The sequence below is a fragment of the Gavialis gangeticus genome, unplaced genomic scaffold (assembly GCF_001723915.1).
Source record: "Gavialis gangeticus isolate Ggan-Ray unplaced genomic scaffold, GavGan_comp1, whole genome shotgun sequence".
Taxonomy (NCBI): Eukaryota; Metazoa; Chordata; order Crocodylia; family Gavialidae; genus Gavialis; species Gavialis gangeticus.
In genome coordinates, this window is record NW_017728998.1 from 31,920,406 (window position 1) to 31,930,433 (window position 10,028).

A 10,028-nucleotide genomic window follows, 5' to 3' on the forward strand; every position below is an offset into this window, starting at 1 on the left:
ATTTATAAATATTGGCAAGGGTACAATGAAGAAACTCTCTCTGTCAGGTTAAAATAATGCCTGTTTCTGCACACCAACTAATATACAAAAGAGAGTTTGGCTTCAATATTTTTAATATAATTAAGAAAAATATAATTAAGAAAAAATACACGTTTGTCTGGAAGACATGTCTTGTCTGCAAATGACTTGTCTGCAAATAATTAGGTGCTCTCTGGACCAAAAGCTAGAGACACTATGGAGTATAAGTTTCTCCAATTATAAAGGACTGCCCATTTGAGGCACTCTCATTGCTACAGTGGGTAAAGGACCTAAGAAGGATAATCTTCAGGGGAAAAAAAATCAAGTAATTGATTCACAAGTAATTTTGGGATATTAATGGATATCTAAATTTAGTGCAACTGCTGCAGTTACACACACCAGTAAGTGATCACAAGTGTACCTCAGACATCTAGCAGCAAACAGTCAGTACTTGCCATAAGAAACCTCAGATTACATAAATTTAGATGCAAACTTGCTTATGTCCATCAACTTGCTCCCCACCTTGAAAGTTGGTTGATAAAGATGCATGGCAGTCTGCACAGAATTTGAGGACTGGAGGTAGTCTGGCAATCCAAAACAATTTCGGAGCTAGAGTTGTTAGATTTAAGCAAAATTATTCAATGCAAAATACAGATATTTTCTAACATGGCTCTAAATGGGCATTTTTTTCTAATTATTCTGACATTTGGAACAGTCTAGAAGAAAAGGAGGACAAAAACCTTCAAGACTAAGTCCTAAGAGATAAGGAATCAGATTATCTTGGAACACATACCAGTGCCAGAAATATATGAGGTTATGTCCACTAGTCTGTAGGAGTTGCTTTCTTTCAGTGAAATTAGAGTGGGTGTAACTTTAAAATCAGTATTAAGACAATACTTTGACAGTACTTTACTTTTTTTGTTCCTTGTTGGGGGTTTTAAAGGTTTTTACATCAGTTTCCATAGATTCTTCTTTGTCTTTTGCAAGGACATGATCATTTTCACCATCTGGCTGCAATTCTGTCTTATCTTTTTGTTTCCTGGTCTTCTGCAGGTCAGCCATGAATTCTATGCTCTGTTTCAGACTCTGAATTCTCTCCTAAAAACATATCAGAAATGTTTATTTCATATCTTTAGTAAATCTTTTTATTACTTCACAGAAAGGCTGAGTTAAATGCACTCTCCTTTCAATACTGCCAGCTAAAACAGGCAATCTAAACAATGGAAAATTAAATGCTTGAAACACTAATACATTCTGTATTTAACTGGCGAACTGGCTCTAGCATGGCACCTGATAGTGAGCAGCAAACTCAATTCTATCATTTCTCAAACACTAACATTAATTTTATTTTACTGATTATCACTGGAATTGCATAAGAAAGTCAGTATGGAAAGAAGGTTCATGAGAAAATAAGGGCACTTGATGATCTTTGTTTCCAAGTGGTTACAACTGTAACAGTCACAAATAATTACTGACTACACCAGTTATTCACGTGGCCTATTACAATTTCAAAGTTTTTTCAAGTAGTTTTAACACTGAAAGGTTCTCCTGGGGGATGCCAATCACCCTGACATTTGCTGGGAGGACAATACAGCAGTGCACAGGAAATCCAGCAAGTTTTTGGAGAGCGCTGGGGACAACTTCCTGGCTGAACTGTTGGATAGACCCGCTAGAGGCCGTGTTTTTCTTGACATGCTGCTCACAAACAGGTAAGAATTGGTGGGGGATGTAGAAATGAATGGCAACATGGGTAGCAGTGAGCACGAGATGTTTGAGTTCAGGATCCTGACAAAGGGAAGAAAGGAGAGCAGCAGAGTACTGACCCTGGACTTCAGAAGAGCAGACTTTGGCTCCCTCATGGAACTGATTTCTATGGTTATTGCTCCATCAGCTGGGAGGCTGTTGGGCGTTCGGTCGCTGTTGTGATGACAGTAGTTGTGGATTTTCCTGTTTTGGATTTCCACATAGCAGGGAGTTCTGCAAAATGTGACTACAGCAATCCTGATCAAACTATGGACAATGTAACTGTCTGCCCTCTCTACAAATTTAACAGTGACATTGCAGAGATACATTCCCTTTCTTCGAGAGCATTAGACTGGTTAACCTTAAACTGGACGAATAATTATTGTTCCAAGCCAGCTATATAAAAGAAGAAGGGAGCTGATGGGCAAGATCCCCTGGAAGGCCAGTCTGGAGGGGGGAAAGGAGTCTAGGAGAGATGGTTGTATTTTAAAGAAACCTTACTGATGGTGCAGGAACAAAGAAAGAATAGTGAATATGGCAGACAACCAGCTTGGCTTAGCAGAGAACTCCTCAGTGAGCTTAAACACAAAAAGGAAGCTTATAAGAAGTGGAAGCTTGGACAAATGACTAGGGAAGAGTATAAGAATATTGCTCTCGCATGGAAGAATCCTATGCATTGCTGCAGGCTTGGAACAAACTACCAAAGCAGCAGGTTTGCAGAAAAGGACCTGGGGGTTACAGTGGACAATAAGATGGGTATGAGTTAGCAGTGCACCCTTGTTGCCAAGAAGGCTAACAGCATACTGGGCTGCATTAGTAGGAGTGTTTCCAGCAGATTGAGGGAAGTAATTACTCCTCTCTATTCTGCACTGGTGAGGCCACATCTGGAGTACGGTGTCCAGTTTTGGGTCTTCGTCTATAGAAAGGATGTATACAAGTTGGAGAGAGTCCAGCAGAGGGCAATGAAAATGGTTAGGGGCTTGGAGCTCATGATTTCTGAGGCGAAGCCAAGGGAACTGGGCTTATTTAGTCTGCAGAAGAGAAGACCAAGGGGGAATTTTACAGCAGTCTTTAACTACCTGAAGGGTGGTTACAAAGAGGATGGAGCTAAATATTCTCCATGGTAACAGATGACAGAATAAGGAGCAATGGTCTCAAGTTGCAGCAATGGAGGTTTAGACTGGATATAGTAGGAAAAACTCTCTCACTAGGAAGGTGGTGAAGCACTGGACAGGTTACCTAAACAGATGGCAGACTCCCCATCCTTGGAGGTTTTTAAGGCCCAGTTTGACAAAGCCCTGGCTGGTACAATTTAGTTGGGTATGGTCTTATTTCGAGCAGGGGATTGGACTAGATGACTTCCTGAGGTCCCTTCCAACCTTAATTTTTCTATGATTAAAAGCATAGTCACACTAAATAGATGTGTTTTGTAACTAGAAAAGGCCTACTAGAAAATTATGAAGGCATGTAGGAGCAATAAGGGGGGAAAATGCAAACACATACACACAAACAGACCACTAACCAACATAGCTGTGATAAGCAAAATAAGCAAAAGCTCTCACACAGACGGAGCTATATGGACAGAAGTGCAATTTTGCTGTTTGCTGCCACTGGGATACTGGCATAAGAACTTCCGAGATGGAATAAGCGGCTTTAGAGCAGCTTACTAAACTAAGCGTAGATGAGGCCTCAGACTTAGTTTTTATATTGAAATCTGGGTGGGGACGGGTAGGAGGTTCTCATCTTGTATAATTTTCTTAGTTCCCGGTAGGTTTCTTAGATGAAACTGTTTCAGCCTTAAGAAAAATCATAGCTATTTTAGGCATCCAACTATTTATTAAAGCAAAATATTTCTCCCAGTCTCTAGTGTAAACACTAATAAAATGTCAAAGGGTAGATACAATATGCTACAATATTATGATAGGTTGAATGTAGGTGCTGGGCTTTGCAGTCCAAGGAACATGAGATTTTTAGTAGTATTATTTTGTTGTTTGAACTTCCCAATTCTAAGATATGCAACAGGAACAGATCAAATTTTCAAGCTTTCAGTATGCTGGATCCTGCTTAGAAAAAGAGAGAAGAAGGTCGCAGTGCAGGAAGCAGAGGACTCTTGAACATGCCAATCTGTTTTTCAACTCCGGTGAATACATTTTAAAAGGGCTACTGAAAAATTAGAAGATGTGCCATTAAGCCACAAAAATAATTCAGGAGGTAGAAAAGAGGTTGTACATGCGAAAACTTGAATTCAGTCTGGTAGGTTTATCAAAAGAGAAGATTGAGAGGTAACTTGGCTAGTGTTGAAGTACCTTTGCAAAGTAAAAATACTGGATATTATGGTCTTTGATCTAACAGAGAAATGCAGAGCATGAATAAATGGATAGAACACTGATTCTCAACCAGAGTGCCATGGTACCCTGGGGTGCTACCAGATCCTTTAAATGGTGCCATGAGGTATGAAGAGAGAAACAAATAAGAGCAGACTCAGGACTGTCCCTCCCTGGAAGATCCCTCAACCCTACTGCCTGGCCCCTCAACAAGGAGGGTAAGCACTGTAATATATACATTTCGATTTTGAAATGGGGTACCAATCCAAGTCACAAAAATTATAGAGAGATGCCTCAAGTCCAATGAGAGGTGCCATGAGTCTGAAAACACTGAGGACCACTGGATTAGAAACTGCAGCCAAACAAATTCAAGCTGGAAATAAGTTGAAATTGTCCTGACCAAAAAATGAATTAATAAAATAAGTTAAACCAACTGTGAAAGATGTGATATTAGAACACCAAAGAGTGGGGAACAAGCTATCAAAGAAATTGATGGATTATCCATCTTTTAGATGTTTCTTTGGAAGATATGCTTTACCCAAACAAAAGTTATAAATGGGTAAGTTGGTAAAATTGTATTGCCTGTATTACATGACAGATTCTGGAAGATGATTCAACAGCTCTTATCTTCCTTAATCTTTATGAGCATGTCTGTGACGTTAATTTATATTTATGCAAAAGCAAACTTTAGAGTTAGAAAGTAAAGTAAATCCTTCTCCTGGATATGAATTCCCTGAAACAGAAGTAGCTTATTTGGCAAAGATGATGGAAACGTTATAGAAAAAATGATTCCTTTTGATATGCCTTTGAACCATCTGAAACTGAAAATGACATGAAGAGGAGAGATCCTTTAAAAACAGTATTGCAGACTGTTTAATAGAAAACATGGATCTTCCTATGTCTTTTAAAATAACTACACAAACATCTGATTATTTATAATAGTCCCTTACCTGGCTAAGAATTTTCATTCCTGAGTGCAGTAATTTCTTTGCAGCTTTGTAATATATGGTGTCTGGTTTATTGTAGATCATGGCATTAGTACACATCAGTTTGAAGTTGTCCTGAACAAAAAATTAATTCATAAAAGAAGTTAAGCCAATTTTGAAAGATGTGATATTAGAATACTGATACAATACAAGCTGTTTCTTCAGTTGAAAGTAACAAATTTCATGGAAATTCATAAATAAGATGATAATTTCATTAAAGCATGTTTTTACATTATTTAAAATGCGTTGGCAGCGTACAGCCCATGGGCTGAATCTGGCCAGAGCTGGAATGTTTTGCCTCTGGCCACACCCAAGCTGCGACAGGGAAAATACATAGATGAAGTTACACTGAGTGTCAACACACATTATTACCACAGAATAATTTACCCTAGATTTTACTCCACAGTCCAAAGCAGACATGGCCAGTTCTCTCAAGCTAGTTGCCTGCAGTAGGTGCTATTATAGATCCTAGTATTAGATATGGGGAGGAGTAAGTTTCTACTGATCAAACAGCTGCCCAGGATAAAAGTGAAAGGGACACAACCAGCATGCTCACTCCAAAATGAGAGAGAGACTTTTACACTGAAGTGGAGTAACTAACACCAGTTTAAGGCTGTGCATCGTAGTTTCACTTCATTTTTACTCCAGAATAAAGTTAATACTCAAATATTTAAAACTGTTTAAAAATTAAACAAATTAATTAAAAATAGAAAAGAAAAACTGAATTACTCCTGACCATTTTGTTTTAAATCGGCCACTTACCAATAAATCCAATCAGTGAAATTTAGTAAGATTATGCAAAAGGAATATAATTCAATGCAGCCGTTTGGTTTAACAGTACAGAACAGCACCCAAATTATCTCAATTATCTTTTTTATTTTATAATCTGTTAGCAGAAAGGAAACATTACACATGTTTGTTCACTAAGTTGTACTGCTCTATGAAATTAACACTCAACACCAAGAAAACTTTAGAACTATTTTCTGGTTAATTTCATAACTGGATCCAACTACATTTTAAGAACAAAAAATTTGGAATTCCATTTTAAAATCGCTATTTAAACGTTTGCAGACAGAACAATCTTTATATACCTTTATTTGATTGAATGGCCTTTGTTAATCACTGAAGGGCCAGATGTTACCTTGGTACCTCAGAGACAGAGAGAAACAAGAAATGCTCTTTGCAGAGCTAACAGTCTTCCACTATGAATCAGTCCTGATGTTTGTGAAGAGAGAAGAAGTCAAAAAGCTGACAGAAACAGATTGTCTAGATGCATCTGCCAGATTAAATCTGAACCAGCTGAGACAACAGTGAATGTTTTTTTCTTGTTTCAGAGTTCTGAATAAGAATATGCATCTGATTAAATACAAATTAAAAAAGGTAACTAACCTAGATACTATCTCCACAAGCTGCATGCATGTTACTCGAAAATTGAACTTCTGAGGTGAGCAAGATTTGTGAGATGAGGAACATATTTTATAGGACCAACTTTTATGGTTGGGGGAGGTGTCAGACAAGCATTTTGGTATCAAACACCTTACGTTTCATCAGGTCTAAGGAAGTAGTAGTCACAGTCTAAGCTAAGTACAGGTGAGACCAACTGCTTCAGTTTAAGTCAGTTTTCTTAAGGAATTTGGTAATATTGCTACCCTTCAAAATGGTACCTTGCAACATCTGCAAAAGGTACACGGGTAACCTCATGATCATTACTGCATGATCTGAGCAGTAATCCTTGTGCATCCTGAATTTTTGCAAATTCAAGTGCATGAGTAACGCAAAAAAAAATTAAGGGCTATGGGTGTAACTCTGCTAAAAAAAAACAATTTTTGCGATTGTTAGCCTGTGTAAACTAGGGAAACACCTATTTGACAGGAATAGAATAATTCCTTTACTCTCCTCGATTATTTCTGTTATAGCCTCCATCCTTCCCAGTTTTTTCCTGGATTTTTTAAGAAATCATTTATGTCATGCAAGCAACATAGCACATAACATTTCTGCATTCCAAAATTAATTTGGGAGGCCACAAAACATCAATATGATAACTGTGTTTATCCAGAACTGTAAGTAGCATCCCTAACCAGATTCCATTCAACGTAAGACTGGTTCTCAGATGTCCCAGTGAAGGCAAGTTCTCTCCCACTGCAGTAGATAACTCTTAGCTGAAATCTTCAGGACTTGCTCTCAAAATGACAGATCTGTTACTGAGACCAAAATAATGTGACAGATATTTGACTGTATTTTTTAAATTAACGGGAAGCAAAAGGCAGTGGTACATACAGACAACTCTTTCTGGAGATCACAGGATTATACCTATTATACAGAAGACAAATACAAAAAGGGCAAGTATTTTTGCAGAGATAATGGGGAAATAGTATTAAGGAAGAAAGACTTGATAAATCAAATCCCTCACTTTAACATAAATGCTGTCCACTATAAATTCTACCATTTGATTCTCACACAGAGAAATATGAAATGGAACTGGAGGGACAAACTGATAGTTTCTTTGGACTCTGAAGTAAAGCTTCTTACTGAAACATTCTCTTTCAGTTTTCTACTGACTTGAGTATGTTATATTCTTTAAAAGAATTATAGTTAAAAGACTACATTTTTGTTTGTAATGCAAACTAGGAGATGTAAATGTTAACTTCATTGACATAATGCTGAAAAGTCACTAAATTACACCATACAAGAAAACTATTCAGATTGGTAGGCCTGAAAATGGATTGCAGATATCCCCATTAAAAAGCATATGACCTTCTTGAAACATAATTATACTATGCAATGCTTTAGAAGTTTTTGTTTGTCATTTATTTTTTTTCTGGATACATACTGAAAATAAAAAAAGTGTTCACAGGCATACAAGTATGTTTGATCAGCAGAAAATATTGCTAAAGCCAGACACGCTGATTTTTGCTAACTATATATATCCATAAAGGTGGAGTTCAAGACAACTTAAATGAAAGATTGAATAAGCCAGGACAGTACAACTGCTAGTGCCCCCAAATGTCATTGTTTAATACTGCTCTATAAAGGTAAAATATCTTATAAATACCTTTAATTCTTCTATGGATTGGTAACCATTGTTCTTGATCTTTTCTTTCATGGTACTAAAATCCATTGGATGTTTAATGATCATGGAGTAGCCAGGAGCAATGAAGTCAGTTACAGGAAATGAAAAGAATGAACTTGGATCCTTTCTGTTAAGATATGAAAAAAACACTTCTGTTTAATTTTAACAACACAGAACATATTGAGCTTGGAATTATCAGAAGAAAAAAAACTTTGTTGAAAGGAACCACAGAACTGAAGCAAGACATGTCTCACATCAGTACAACCATTCAGTTTGTTCCATATTTGTAGGCTGACTATTTGCAGGTCCTCTGAGGATTTTTTTTTTTAAGAGGTGAGAAAAATTTATGTTTCTATTTTTTACATGGGTATTGCTTTCTAACCAGATCAGAGGGAGAGAAAAGGATTACTTGTACTGGTCTTGAAAGATAAAGTTTATTGTTGCAAAACAAACATATATTTTGGTTCTAGTTTAATTTTAAAACTCTTTTTAAACTAGAACCACTCAGAATCAGATTTTTGTTCAATCTTTTGTAAAGGTCATGATCAGAAAAATCTAAAAACAGCTTTCTGAATGCGGCAACAATCACAAACTGATATTATGAGGTAGTTAAATACTTAAGTTGATGGCTTTGCCTAGTTAGCTGGATTCTACCAAATTTCTTCACTGTATCTCTTGAGCTGGGATAAGGTACTAAACTTGCATAAGGTAACAAGCTTGACCTTTCATCCAACTGGAGTCAATTAACTTTAGGGGAGTGCTTTATTTTGATTTGTTGAAGGATATCAGAAAAAGTGCAGCCATAAACCTTTAAAAATGGCAACACTGGGAACGTCCAAAAGCCCAGTCTGTCAGCAAAAGGGCAGAAGCAAAAAACCATCACATTTTAGAAACACTGGTAAGCACATTAGCGAACTAATATAAATCAATCATCCTAAATATTTTAACATATAGCCAGGTTGACAAAGTAGCATTTATTTTTAATCATAGAGCAGTTGGTGAGGTGTCTGCATTTTACTGTGTGCGTGTACATATCTTTGTAACAATGTATTTGAAAGATCTGCAGAAAAGTAGCATCGCAATAGGCCAAAAGCAGCTTTCAGTTATTAGTTGAAGGAAGTCTTATACACGGTTATAAGTTAAAGGGGAACTTATTTTTTGTCTTCACACAATGCTACTGTCAAATGTCAAAATCAAATTTGATGCAAGATTATAAGTAGCACCAATGTACTTTTGTGATTGACCTTTTGAAAACACTTGTATTAGAGAGAACATGTGCTGGAGTTTATTTTTATTACAGAGCTGGAGATTATTATAAACTCTAGTGATTTACACCAAGGCCTGTCTTCCCTTCTTGTGTTTGTCCTCCATTGCCTAAGCTGCCTAAATACTGAATTGGCTTTTGCAACTTCTTTTCATTTGAAGACTGAAGTTTAAATTACTATCTTAACAAGCACCCTTGTAGTTGAGAAACTAAACTAACTGAACTTCAGTATTTTTAAAACTTGAAAAATTACTACAAAATAACTAAAACTTTTAATTACTGAAAGTGAGACACTTTAAAGCTATATACCATTTTGTAAACCTGATTTCATAAACATAGGGCAGGAAGTCAGCTGGGGTCATAGGATCCCAGCAAGATAAGCATCTAATCTGCTCTTGAAGGTATTCAGTGTAGGTGCTTGAACCACCTCTGATGGCAGGCTGTTCCAGACCTTGGGGGCTCACAGACAGTAAAGAAATTCTTCCTTATGTCCAGCCTGAAACAGTCTTGTAGTAGTTTATGACAGTTCGACCTCATCATCCCTTGGGGTGCTCTGGTGAATAAACGTTCGCCCAGATCCTGGTGGTCACCCCTGATAAACTTATAGGTGGCCATCAGATCAC

The 10,028-nt window shown here is 37.1% G+C and overlaps 1 protein-coding gene across 2 annotated transcripts in view; it reads right to left on the bottom strand.

The window, feature by feature from the left end:
- The window catches only part of BRD7 (bromodomain containing 7), a 35,472-nt gene that overhangs the window by 14,673 nt on the left and 10,771 nt on the right, over nt 1–10,028 (bottom strand). Inside the window, exons 5-8 of one of the 2 annotated variants that reach the window (XM_019505691.1) lie at nt 8,124–8,268; nt 5,036–5,146; nt 932–1,116; nt 541–627 (exon numbers count right to left, since the gene is read on the bottom strand). In XM_019505691.1, the coding sequence (XP_019361236.1) occupies nt 541–627; nt 932–1,116; nt 5,036–5,146; nt 8,124–8,268 (528 nt within the window). The remainder of the gene's footprint in view (nt 1–540; nt 628–931; nt 1,117–5,035; nt 5,147–8,123; nt 8,269–10,028) is intronic. The other variant, XM_019505693.1, reaches the window with a different exon arrangement.